Source organism: Schistocerca serialis, chromosome 7, assembly GCF_023864345.2.
Source record: "Schistocerca serialis cubense isolate TAMUIC-IGC-003099 chromosome 7, iqSchSeri2.2, whole genome shotgun sequence".
Classification (NCBI taxonomy): Eukaryota; Metazoa; Arthropoda; class Insecta; order Orthoptera; family Acrididae; genus Schistocerca; species Schistocerca serialis.
In genome coordinates, this window is record NC_064644.1 from 291,620,305 (window position 1) to 291,635,033 (window position 14,729).

A 14,729-nucleotide genomic window follows, 5' to 3' on the forward strand; every position below is an offset into this window, starting at 1 on the left:
AAATAATCAATCTAACCCAGAAGTTCTGCAATCCTACAAAAAGTACAGGAAAATTTACAGAAAGGTGTTGCTAGCCGCAAAAAAACTTTCAAACAACAAAATATTACTTGAAGCTGAAAACAAGAGCAAAGCAGCCTGGAACATCGTCAAACAGGAAACATCTAACTCTGCTAAAAAGGACCTCAATTCACATATTAAAAACAAAGATGTACCAGTAGGTAACCCTAAAAAATTAGCTGATTTTGTAAACTCATATTTCAGTAGTATTGCAAAAAAATTACAGCAGAAATTTCCAGATACTTATGATTTACCTACTCAGAACCGGCCAACAAACTCAATGGTGCTCTTGCCAACTACAGAAAGGGAAGTGGCATTAGTAGTACACCAACTAAAAAATAAAACTTCAGTTGGACTTGATGAAATCCCAGTCTGCGTAATTAAAGATTGTATAGACTCCATAAAGGGCCCATTAACAGACATAATTAATGAATCTTTCGAATCTGGATACTTTCCGGAGTACCTAAAACAAGCAAAAGTTATACCTATCCTTAAAAACGGAGATGTGGAAAATGTAGAGAACTACAGGCCGATCTCTATACTGTCTATCATTTCTAAAATAATAGAAATACTAGTCAAAAAGAGACTGCTAAATTACCTGAATAAATATAATCTTCTTTCCAATGACCAATTTGGTTTTAGGCCCGGAAAAGGCACACAACATGCTATAGCACAGTTCACTAAAGTAATTTTAGAAGCACTGGACAAAGGTGAAAATGTAAGTGGTATCTTTTTAGACTTGTCCAAGGCCTTTGATACAGTTGACCACAAAATCTTACTTCATAAATTAGGGCAAATAGGAATAAGAGGTGTGACAAAGAAGAGGTTCAAATCATACTTGGAAAACAGAGTTCAACGAGTTGAGATATCACAAGTTTCAAACAATTCCCTTATAAAACACCTGTCTGACCCAGAAAATGTGAATATAGGCGTCCCACAGGGAAGTGTATTAGGCCCAATATTGTTTCTTATATACATTAACGACTTCCCACAAAGTATCAGACATGGCGAAAAAATACTTTTTGCTGATGACAGCAACATAGTAATAACAGGTGAAAATCCAACACAACTGTCAGAAAGAGCAAACGAGGCTCTCAATGATATCCACAACTGGTCATTAAAATATAAAGTAACCCTAAATGTAAAGAAAACTAACTATATTAACTTCCAATTGAACAAAAAACACAATGCCACTAGAATAAAAGTTAATAATAATGAATTAGAATGTGTAACAAGTACCAAATTCTTAGGGATGAATGTAGACAGCCAACTGAAATGGACAAACCATGTCAACATTTTGGCAAAGAAATTATCCACAGCATGCTATGCTCTTAGAATCCTTGCACCGGTATGCAATAATACTTGTCTTAAAATAACATATTATGGATATCTACACTCAGTCCTCAGCTATGGGATCATGTTTTGGGGAACAAGTGCCAGTAACATACAAACTGTGTTCAAAGTACAAAAAAGAGCCATAAGGATAATAACAAATAGCAACAACAGGGCCCACTGTCTAGAATTATTTAGAAAGCTAGGAATTCTAACTGTTTCTTGTGAGTATATCTTTCAGAACATAATGTTCATTAAGAAAAATCTCAACATGTACAACACAAACAGCTTAATACATGACCATGAAACAAGAGCTTGTCACCACCTCCATCTAGATAGAAAGAACAAGGCAAAGATGCAAAAAAGTATATTTTACAATGGGATAAAACTGTACAACAAATTACCACAAGAAATTAAAGAAATAAATGAGCCCCTCACTTTCAGACAGAAGCTTAAAACGTTTTTAGTAAGTAAAAGTTGTTATACTGTTAAAGAATATTTAACATAGATGTAGATTATTAGCAACATATGACATTATCACCAAAATATTATGTAATTATAAATATGTGTATGGCTAGTTATAGAAACTACACAAAATATGAGAAACCTGTTTAAAAATATGAGAAACCTGTTTAATTGTAAATGTAAATGTGTGCTCATGTGTTGTAATCTGACAACATCCATACAATATTTATTGTTCCACGGATGAATAAATAAATAAAAAAAAAGTAAATATACACAAGCTGGAAATAATTTTAATCATTGTTGGTATCCCAGGTAAGAGTTAAATGAGTTTGTGATCATTTATGGCCTGCGCTAACTTTTGAGGGCCAAAAAAACACAAATTTTTGGGACTTTTTCAGTGTTTTGCTAATAACTCGAAAATGATACATCCTAAAGAAATGTTACAAAACACAAGACTGGAAGAGCATCAAATTTCATATTGAATGACCTACTTAAAAGTTAAAATCATTTTACCCATTTGGCTGTAATTGATTATCAAAGATTGGCAACTTTTACCAACTGAAGTGAGTTGTGCTCGTGTTCCAACACCTGTAACCCAAAACCACTATTCCAAATGGAAAACATCATTTATGAAAGTTATAGAGCATCAAATTCTGCATAAAGAGAGCTCCCAAATTTTAAAATTCACTGCTGTGCAAAGACACAAATAAAAATGTTAAAGTGTTCATAGCACTATATTCATGCTAAGACTTATTTCTGAAGTCAAATTACTTTTGAACACCAAATAACCCACATTCGTCTAAATGTTCAATTTTAACAGCAGTTTAGTTAGATAACTACCTACCTAGGTAGGTATTAATATTAATTACTTAACATGACAGCCCAAGATGATAAGAAACAAGTTAGAAAAAAATGAAAAACAGTTGAAATGAAAGGTTTTATTAATGGAAAAATAATTCAATTATAATATAAAATTGGTGAGAGATAATTTTTTACAAAGTTCTTTAAGCAGTTATTGCTCTGTATTTGCATTCATTTAAATTTTTTTTTTTTTTTTTTTGGTGTCTTTCTGCATTTTGGGGAAGATGGTCTTTGGGATAAAATGTCATCGTTCAGTCCTCTGTCGTTTTCTGGCATGGAAACTAAACTGATTTTCTCCTCACTGATGTCAGTCTCATCATTGATTTGTGTCAAATTAATGAAGATGTCCTCATCTGTTAATGAGTTAAGACTTTAAAGCCCCTTGCAAGTGCTGCATATGGCTGAGCACTTTATAGACGCTTTCTTGCAGGAAGAAACTGCTTGACATACCTTGAAGCACATGCATGGTATTGTGTTGAGTAGTTCCTGGAGCACTAGTAGTTGCAATGTGGATCAAATCTTTTTTTTTTTTTTCCTTCATCCCCATTCAGTGGATCCAGCTGATTGTTCTCCAGAAGTGAACCTGTAAGTAGACTCTGAGGGAGCGCTGGTGAGTGGTGGTTTCAGTGGGTGGTAAACATGCCAAATTGATTTTTGCGTGAAACTCTCTGAAAAGTTACAGATGAATTCCATTCAAAAGTTTGGAGTTGCCACCATGTACAAACACACAATGAACTTCACTAATTTCAGTGACTTTATTAGGAGGGGTGCTGGGATCCATGAAATTTGAGGCAATATGTTGGAGGTTCACATTCTTTTGAAACATGTTTATAAATTAGATTTTGCCCTGTCAAAAAAATGTATATGTGGTGTCTTAGCCACTGAAGGCATGAAGAAATAACACATTTTTTTGGCTTCTTGAGAGAGCTTAGAACTGTGGAGGGTATAAACGTATGTGTCTTGGTTGCCTTTTCCAGGTTTCATAAGGAAGATATTGGTGACGGGTTCTTTTTACTCACTACTATCAGCTATGTGGTCAGTCAGCAGGACCAAAAAATCAGTATCTTCCCTGACAATGGAAGACTTTGCCTCCGTGCCTCGACTTTCCTATGGCTGTACCAACAATCAAGGGGTCTGCTTCCTCAGTGGCTTGATTGACCTGATATCCTTCCATATAATTTTCTGTATGTTGAGATAAGATATTTCTTATTAATTTTGTTTAGTAAGAAACATTTTTTGGCATAGTTGGTGACATTGTCTCTTCAAGTAAAACAGTAGCAGATGACATAGTGCAGGCACTTCGGGCACATGCAGCAGTTTTCATGCTTATGTAAACTGTCTCCTTGGGGTACCCATCAAACACTGTGATATATTTGCAACCAAAGTGCTTTTTGATGTAGTTGACATACCTTTTCAGAACTGAGGAAAACACTTCATCAGTATTCCACACAACTCAGTGTAAGAGAAACACATGGTCAAGGACAGTGTTCAGTATTCAGAGTTCGTCCTGTGCTATTGGTTCTGCTAGCAGTCTCCCTAATCTGTTGGCGTCTGTCAGATCCTGAGCTGAATGATGTGCTTTGAGAAAGTCTGTGTTGTTTGTGATTTTAACACTGACTTGATTGAATGGTTTAAAAATATCGATTTTCTTGTCTTGCACATTAGTTTGCCATCATCAGAAAGAGTTAATGGTTTTGGGGCTAACTCAGAGGCCCTTTTGTGATTACCACAAACATAAGTAATTAACATGAAACTCTATAAATTATCTACTGGAATAATTTCATTAATAAATAGAACTGTCTATGTGGGTAGATTGGTACCTAACTAAATTAACCTTATATTTGAATATTTGGACTAATGTGGATTATTTGGCATCCAAAAGTAATTTGACTTCATCACAAAAAAAGTCTTATCAGGAATGTAGTGCTATGAATACTTTGTTGTTTTTATTTGTATCTTTGCAAAGAGCAAGTGAATTAAAAAATTTAGGAGCTCTTTTCTTAGAACTATGACTTAGAACTTTATCACAACTCGCATTCTGCAAACTTGGTAAAAATTGCTGACCTCTGATGATTAATTGCAGCTGAGCAGCTGAACCAATTTTAACTTGTAGTTAAATCATTCTACACAAAATCTGATGCTCGTTCAAATTGACGTTTTATAAAATTTCTACAGAATGTATCATTTTTGTGTTATAAACGAGAAACTGTAAACAAGTCCAAAAATTTTGTGGTTTTTCCACCCTTAAAAGTTTAGCACAAGCCAAAAAAAGTTGCAAACTCATTTAACTCTTATTTGGGATGCTTAACATTGATTAAAATTATTTCCAGCTTGTGCGTATTTACTGGCCAGTGTGACTTTTTTGGGCTAGTATGTCCTCTATGCATTTTAAAATAAACTCACGTAGGTCTGTTGCTATAAAAGGTATATGCTGTTAACCTTTTTTTCCATTTCTGATCTATCATTGCAGAAATTGCTGCTTGAGCTCTTATATTTTGTTCCACTCTGCTATATAATAATGTACATTGGTTTAGATCTACTCTTCCTTGTAATTTCATTTTTATTTTTCTTAATAGTGCTATATTATCTTCTTCTTTAATTCTGTAACTAAACTTCTATTGTGTAGATACCTCTGACATTCCAGGCTGCTAAATTCAGTTTGTCTGCAGTTTCAAATCATTTGGCTTTATCCTTCCTGAGGTTGTGTCCATTAAATTTGCTCAGGTTTCCTATTACTTAATGCTTATTAGAGAAGTTCTTTCATTTGAATGACATGCCACCCACACACACAATTCCCAACTTGGAGAGTCGGGGAGATTTCTGTTGGGGCCTCCTACCCTTAGATGGTTACTTTTCTTACGCCTACAGAATCCTCTTCCTGGGCTGTTTTTGAAGCTTACTTCTCCTCCCCATGACAAGGTCTGTTGCTTCCATTCCTTAAGATGCAATGGTGAATTTGTCGTTCCATCTCACTATGCAGATATGTTATAGTCTTCACTAGTAAACCTGGGCAAGGGACTGTTTTCCAAGAGAACCAGGGGAAGTAGAAGATGAAGAGGAAAATTGAAAACACCCGCAGGCCTTAAACAAGATAGAAAAGAAAACGTAAGAAGTCTAACAAGTAATGCAAGCAGTGTCAGACTTAGCTAAGGGGCCAAGTGGTTGCCGCCCACCTAGTCCCAGAGACTAATCACTGCCTGGTCTCTCATGTCCAAACCACTCTGGCATAGGTGACCCTTCTAGGAGTGTGGCTTCTACTAGCACAGCTCCCATACCATAGCTTTGTGGATCATTGAAACACAAAAATCACCTCACCAACATTAAGGTGGTCATCTATGAGGAGGAGCAAATGACAAGAGAACAAAATAGAATGACAAGCAGGACCCTTAAATGTACTATTAACATACCACTTCCTATTATAATCTAATCTTTCCACCTCAATAGCTGCTCGTGTTTACTACTGTACATGCTTCACAACTGTTAGCCATACCTCTAGCTCACAACAAGGTGTGTTGCCCATTCCAGATGCCACAAACTAGTATATTACATTTCTTACAGTTCTCAGCACTAAAACATAACAGGAAATTCTTTCAGTTCTTGCTATGAATTATTAACCATCTTGAATCTGAAAACTGATGTGCCTCATGCCTGTAGTGTTGGCATGTATTTCGTGTAACAGGCATAGATTGAGCCCAAGGCAACTTATGGCATGATAAACAGCACTGATTGTGTCCTACTGGTGTATATTATTATAGTCTTCTCTGGGATTACCGCTGACCTGAGACAAGTCAGCAAACCCTTCTTCTTTCAGAAACTGCACTTCACATCTTATGGCAATCAATTCCTCCACCAAGTCCATGCACAAGAACATAAGAGGATCACAAAAGCTGCTGGTTCATTCACCACACTTGCAGTGTTCAAGCTGGCAACCACATGTGTGTGGATAGACTGCATTTAAACCACTGTGCCCGGCACAACTGAAGACAATGGCATGTGCCCGCCCAATGCAATATCGTTGCAACAATGTAGGGCTGTATGTGCTGGAGAACAGTATCAATTTAGTGGGGCTACTAGCTGGCCCAGACTCAAACCTGCAACTCAGTAGGAAGGTGCTGCATCACACTCTAAGTTATACTTGATTACTCTTTCAAGTTTTCTAAATTGAGTACAAGAGAAACATTATCAAAATTAGTGTGTGTGTGTGTGTGTGTGTGTGTGTTTTACAGTCCATCTAAACTAAATTCCATTATTAGACACAAATGTAATTAAAGGGTAACTTTACTGAGAAGTGAGTATAACAATTTTGATGCAAATTTCAAATTTATTACTGATTACAGTTGAAGAATTGATACCTCATTGACTTCAGCTGTGTTACTCATGAAGATAATTCCACATTGTGATACTGAATAAAAGTATGTGAAATAAGTTAACATTTTTGTCCCCTATTCAACAAATAAAAAATTCTTTTAACCCTTTGACTGCTGTGGATGTCCTAACATGAACTGCTATAATTGTCAGCAGGTGCTATAAATATCTTACCACATTATGATGTTCACCTGCACTATTTCTTCGTTGATGGCTGTGATGATGAATCATATTGTGGACTGTCAGTAAAATATCTCTGGTAAATGGTGTGGTTGCCAGATGTGGTTCTCAGTGTCTACGTACTGCGTTGCTACACTGTCTGAAAAAATAGGGCGTGGAAGTGTAGTATTGACTACTGTAAATGATGTAGCTGAAAGGTACAAGTTGCATTTCACAGTTCTTTACTTTCACTTGATTTAATTCAACTACATTCCATTATCCTCATTCTGCTTTGTTGATGTTTATCTTATATCCTCCTTTCAAGACACTATCCATTCCGTTCAACTGCACTTCTAAGTCCTTTCCTGTCTCTGACATAATTACAATGTCATCGGCGAACCTCAAATTTTTTATTTCTTCTCCATGGATTTTAATAACTACTCCGAACTTGTCTTTTGTTTCCTTTATTGCTTGCTCAATATACAGATTGAATAACATTGGGGATAGGCTACAACCCTGTCTCACTCCCTTCCCAACCACTGCTTCCCTTTCATACCCCTCGACTCTTATAACTGCTATCTGGTTTCTGTACAAATTGTAAATAGCCTTTCGCTCCCTGTCTTTTACCCCTGCCACCTTCAGAATTTGAAAGAGAGTATTCCAATCAACATTGTCAAAAGCTTTCTCTAAGTCTACAAATGCTAGAAATGTAGGTTTGCCTTTCCTTAATCTTTCTTCTAAGATAAGTCATAGGGTCAGTATTGCCTCATATGCTCCAACATTTCTACGGAATCCAAACTGATCTTCCCCAAGGTCGGCTTCTATCAGTTTTTCCATTCGTCTGTAAAGAATTCGCATTAGTATTTTGCAGCTGTGACTTATTAAACTGATTGTTTGGTAATTTTCACATCTGTCAACACCTGCTTTCTTTGGGATTGGAATTATTATATTCTTCTTGAAGTCTGAGGGTATTTCGCCTGTCTCATACATCTTCCTCACCAGATGGTAGAGTTTTGTCAGGACTGGCTCTCCCAAGGCTGTCAGTAGTTCTAATGGAATGTTGTCTACTCCGGGGGCCTTGTTTTGACTCAGGTCTTTCAGTGCTCTGTCAAACTCTTCATGCAGTATCATATCTCTCATTTCATCTTCATCTACATACTCTTCCATTTCCATAATATTGTCCTCAAGTACATCTCCCTTGTATAGACCCTCTATGTACTCCTTCCACCTTTCTGCTTTCCCTTCTTTGCTTAGAACGGGGTTTCCATCAAAGCTCTTGATATACATGCAAGTGGTTCTCCTTTCTCCAAAGGTCTCTTTAATTTTCCTGTAAGCAGTATCTATCTTGCCCCTAGTGAGACAAGCCTCTACATCCTTACATTTATCCTCTAGCCATCCCTGCTTAGCCATTTTGCACTTCCTGTCGATCTCATTTTTGAGACGTTTGTATTCCTTTTTGCCTGCTTCATTTACTGCATTTTTATATTTTCTCCTTTCATCAATTAAATTCAATATTTCTTCTGTTACCTAAGGGTTTCTACTAGCTCTCGTCTTTTTACCTATTTGATCCTCTACTGCCTTCACTATTTCATCCCTCAAAGCTACCCATTCTTCTTCTACTGTATTTCTTTCCCCCATTCCTGTCAATTGTTCCCTTATGCTCTCCCTGAAACTCTGTACAACCTCTGGTTCTTTCAGTTTATCCAGGTCCCATCTCCTTAAATTCCCACTTTTTTGTAGTTTCTTCAGTTTTAACCTACAGTTCATAACCAATAGATTGTGGTCAGAGTCCACATCTGCCCCTGGAAATGTCTTACAATTTAAAACCTGATTCCTAAATCTCTGTCTTACCATTATATAATCTATCTGATACCTTTTAGTATCTCCAGGGTTCTTCCATGTATACAACCTTCTTTCATGATTCTTAAACCAAGTGTTAGCTATGATTAAGTTATGCTCTGCACAAAATTCTACCAGGCGGCTTCCTCTTTCATTTCTTAACCCCAATCCATTTTCACCTACTATGTTTCCTTCTCTCCCTTTTCGTACTCTTGAATTCCAGTCATCCATGACTATTAAATTTTTGTCTCCCTTCACTACCTGAATAATTTCATTTATCTCATCATACATTTCATCAATTTCTTCGTCATCTGCAGAGCTAGTTGGCTTATAAACTTGTACTTCTGTGGTAGGCAAGGGCTTCATGTCTATCTTGGCCACAATAATGTGTTCACTATGCTGTTTGTAGTAGCTTACCCATTCTCCTATTTTTTTATTCATTATTAAACCTACTCCTGCATTATCCCTATTTGATTTTGTATTTATAACCCTGTATTCACCTGACCAAAAGTCTTGTTCCTCCTGCCACCGAACTTCACTAATTCCCGCTATATCTAACTTTAACCTATCCATTTCCCTTTTTAAATTTTCTAACCTACCTGCCCGATTAAGGGATCTGACATTCCACGCTCCGATTCGTAGAATGCCAGTTTTCTTTCTTCTAATAACAAGGGGCAGAGTTTGGAAAAATCACCCAGAACTGCTCATCCAATCTGATACGTCTCCTCTTACCTTCAGGAGGTGAAATTCTAAGTAGAAACTACCATATAAAAATACTGAGTAGTCTGTCTCTCCTAACCTTCGCAAACCTAGTGCTCTATCATTCCTACAGAAAGGACTCACAGTTCCAAAAGCTAGTATAGTTTTTTTTTATACCTGTATAAGATTCAGTTTTGGCTTTTTATTCTCCTGAAAACTAAATACAGTAACTTAATACATGACATTTTATTTAGTGTGTTGGCATTAACCTCTATTCATGGTTCATTGTAATTTTACCTACACACTAAATTTGTCTAAATCACAATTTGTGTTATTCCTTATGGCACATTTTTGTAATAGCCATCATCAGATCTTATGTGCCATCAATGTATAGTGGTTAAAGAAAATAGTCAATTACAACAATAATTGTCTAGCCCATTTAACTACTATGCTACAAGAATTCGAGTCCTTGGAAATTGCGGAGAAAATCTGAGGGCTATACCCAAAACTTGTCATTGGGTAAACTTTAACAATGGTAAAATACAGGATGGAATAAAGTCAATATTATGAAAAGGACAGATTGTTACTCACCACATAGCAGAAGTGTTTAATTGCAGACAGGCAGAATAACAAGACTGCCAAACAGGTAAACTTTGGGTTAAAAGGCCTTCTTTTCAATTAGACAACATACACACACACATATTCATGCAAATGCAACTCACACTTTCAGTACCACTGTCTCTTGCTGCTGAGATCTGACTGTGAGTAACTGTGCATGATGGGAGAAGTGATCTGGGTGGTGGGTGTAAGGAGAAGGCTGGGGTGGGAAGGGAGAGAGATAAAAGGGTAGGGGTGGGGATGGTAAAATGCTGCTTGTGAGAGCATACAGGGATGAGGTGGAGAGAGGTTAGGACAGCTAGGTGCAGTCAGGAGGTTTGATGGAGGTTGGGGGGGGGGGGGGGGGCGGGGGAGGGGTGGAAAAAGAGAGCAGTAAAAAGACAGTTGGTGTGTTGGTGAAATAGAAGGCTGTGTAGTGCTTGAGAGGGAATGAGGAAGGGGACAGCTGCATGAAGGACAATGACTAACAGAGGTTGAGGTTTGGAGGGTAGGATATATTGCAGGGAGAGTTCCCATCTGCACAGTTCAAAAAAGCTGGTGTTCGTAGACAGGATGGCACAGCCGATGGACCAGTAACTGAAATGAGAAATGTTGTGTTGGGCAGCATGCTCAACAAGGGTGGACCAACTGTTCCTTGTCCACAGTTTGTCAGTTTTGAGTACATCTCGTTGTGCCCTGAAATGAGGAATGTCCTACCCACTATCCATCCCACCCCTCCTACAGTAGTATTCTGCTGCTCACCAAACCTATACAACATCCTCTTCCATTCCTACACAATTCCTGCTTCCATCCCCATGCCTCATGCTGCATTGCCCCAGTATGCTCCCACAAGCAGCACTCTACCTTCTGCACCCATAGCCTGCTATCCCTTCCCCTCTCCATCTCAGCCTCCTCCTTTCCCCCAACCACACAGACTGCTTCCCCCATTATGTGCAGTTGCTTGTAGTCAAACCATGGCAGCCAGAGACAGTGGTCTTGCGTCTGTGAGCTTCGTTTGCTTGAGTGTATGTGTGTACGTTTTTTAATCCAGAAAAAGGCCTTACTTGTTTAGTAGTCTTTTTGTTGTGCCTGTCTGCAACTATGTGGTGAGTATCAATCTGTCCTTCTCATAATATTGATGCTTTTGATTCAGTGTAATAAACATGTTGCAGTGTACACAACTTGTGTGTGTAGATGCTTAAGAAGATCACTGATATCTATAAGGATTTTGTTTTCTATATTGTGAACATTATTATTTATCTGAAATTGCATAATATGATTTTTTGTGAGGTTGGGATTTACCATAAATGATTTACTGAGAACAAGTTATAGACATGCAAACAATTATGTTAGCTGAATTTAGAGGTGTGACTAATATATTCACTGCATTAGCAAACATTAAAGTCTCTGAACTGCTCCATTCTGTTATGCATTCTCTACCTCCATCACAATGATATAAAATGTTCATTGTTACATCGCAGTCTTTGCAGAGTCAAGTTTAAGTTGGATCATTTGATAAGTACAACTTCTGCCAATAAGCATGTCACTTTAAGCATTAGTTTATCCACTGAAGCCTTGGACATTGGAAGATCAGAGAATAGAATCCAGTCTTGATCACAATAGATAATACATGTTGTTCTGGCTTTGCCTGTGGCTATCTTCTGACTTGGCAGTTCACAAAAATATACACTGTCATATTGTGACTATGAATAAAATTGAAACTTCCTGTCTCATTAAACTGGTGTGTTGAACTAGGACTTGAGCCTGGGACCTGTTTTCATACACAGGCAAGTCTTCTACTGACTGAGCTATCCAAGCATGATTCATGACATCTCACCCTCCCGGATTTACTCTCTCTTGCCTTCCAAACTTCACAGAAACCCTTGTGCTTACTTTGCAGGCCTAGCACTCTTGGAGGAAAGGATACTGTAGAGAAGTGGTTCAGTCACAGGAAATTGTTTACCAAATGAGTTTTCACTATGCAGAAGAGTGTGTGCTGATTTGAAACTTCATGGCATATTAAAACTATGTGTCCGACTGACACTAAAACCTGGGACATTTGATTTTCACAGGCTACTGTTTCTTCGTTCCATGAGTGCTGGTCTCAGAAGATGTGCAGGAGAACATCTGTTAAATTTGTAACGTTTGTAAGATGGAGAGAGATACTGGCTGCAATAAATCTGTGAGGGTGGGTCATGAGTGGTGCTCTGCATGCAATTCTGGAAATGAAAACATTGTTTAATGAAAGAGTTAAAAGCTGCTTCTGGTCACACACACACACACACACACACACACACACACACACAACAGAGACAGAGATTGATATAGGCTTTCGTATAAAAGTTGTTATATATGATCACTAGTTTTCACCTTCATGTTCTACATGATTCATAATGTAGGCTAAATTACAATGTAAGTTTAGAGCTTTATTTATAAAATGTTTTTCTTTATTTTTTAGCAAATTTTGATGTAACTGGATTAAGTCAAACAGAAGTTGGTATTTAAATCTTTATCAAAAAATATTTATTTCCTGTGTACTGCATTTACATCTACGGGGGAAGGGTGTGGGGGGCATGAGCAGAGTCTAAAAATAGTGTGCACGTGAAGTGATACTATTATTTTGTGTTTTAGGGACTTGCATCACGATCTTTCTACAGTCAGCATACTGGATACAAGGAGGGATTCACGAAGGCTGAAGTGCATGCTGAAAATGATCAGCAAGAACGTTGCTCAAACATATTCAGTGCTTTACAATCTTAGTAATTTTTTTTTCTTTTTATGCAGTGCAGTTTGACTGATACAGATTCATATAATGACAATTTTAAAATACAATCTTTTGCAACAGGTATGGCAAGGTAGTTTTTTGTTGTATTGTCCAGTGATCCAGATGTTGGAATAGATTCTTTTAAATTCTGCCAGTGGAATGTATGTAATGATTATACACTTGTGATAATGTTACTTCTCATTCACATTCACTAATTTTATTTTGCAACTACATTGTTTGTTGGGAATGGTGCTAAACAGCTCAAAGTTGTTTGGGCAAATTGTTTATAAATCATTGTATAACATCTCATTTTGGGGTCTAGAGTTTGACTTGAAATCTAAACAAGTTACTCGTTGTTGCTATCTTTTTATCAATAAATATTCTTATTAATATTGAATTATTATTAATTTCATTAAAGGCTTTGATGTAATAAGAAAATCCTCTTTTTATTTCAGTGTTGTAACTTTTACAAATTACTGGCCATAATAAAAACTTTGTAGAAGACTGTGACTGACTAATAGTGCATGGTATTCAAGGAAGTCTGATGGGCAAATCCATGAAACTGTTCAGTCAGTTTGTTTATATTTTTACAATTTTTTGGCTCCAATGTTACTCAATCCTAATAATCAAAAATCTGTATGTAAATGTCAAATGATGCTTTTCATTGTGTCATGCGTAACATTAATGTCATTTCAAATATAGTTGGGGCACTTATCTTCAAGATACCAATTTGAATATTATGCAGAAGACAGCAAAATAGTTGTAGATTTCATACTGAAAACTGAGTCCTGGTATTTTGTAAGTATATTTTTGCAATAGATAATCATCTGGCAGTTCTGACCTTTCATCATTTCCATGACTATTTCTTATGCCACTCTTCTTCTTTGGTAGCCTATTCAATATCCTCTGTTAGTTGAACTTTGCATAGGTCCCACAGACTGTAGTCCAATTTGCAACTGGCATTTTTGGTGTATTGTATCTGAACTTATGTGACTGTTTCACTATTACAACCAAACATTGCTACTCCAGGTATTTTTGTAAACTTTGAGTAAATTGCCACATTTTGCACAGGCTGAAATCTTACCAGTTGCAATTTCCTTTTAATTTTTTAAAAATTTGTTCTGAGCTAGTTTTTCACTGGACATCCTGAAATTGGAAGTTGTAAGTGATTATAACAAGTGTCCAAGCAGTAAGTAAGAAATGGAATTTTGCGCTATTTTGTCATTTGATGGTTTGCAGCCATGGTTTTTTCATGTTTTCTGAGATTCTTCCCATTAGTAGCCTGATAGCTTTTTGCAAGCTAACATCCCAAAGTTGTTCAGGCTCACATGCGGTTCCTCTTTTTCTAAATGTCTTGGCTCAAACTCGTCTATGGGTTGAACCACATGTGTCACATTACACGCCCTAAATTAGTCACTTGTGACCCTTTGGTTAAATTGTGTGGCTGATGGCAAATTTGTGAAGGTGTATGAAACAAAGTTAATGTAGCATATAACAACAGTAATAATAATAATAATAATAATAATATCGGTAACTAAATTAATGACCCATAAATGATGTAGGCTACACAGCTGCAATTTGGTTAGAATAA

General features: G+C 36.9%; 1 protein-coding gene across 1 annotated transcript in view; it reads left to right on the plus strand.

Moving 5' to 3' along the window:
• Positions 1-13,492, plus strand: part of LOC126413335 (myosin heavy chain, clone 203-like) — a 235,317-nt gene extending 221,825 nt beyond the window's left edge. The window contains exon 12 of the mRNA XM_050083246.1: positions 13,006-13,492. Coding sequence (XP_049939203.1) covers positions 13,006-13,134 — 129 coding nt within the window. The 3' untranslated portion in view covers positions 13,135-13,492. The remainder of the gene's footprint in view (positions 1-13,005) is intronic.
• The last annotated feature ends 1,237 nt before the right edge of the window (positions 13,493-14,729 follow it).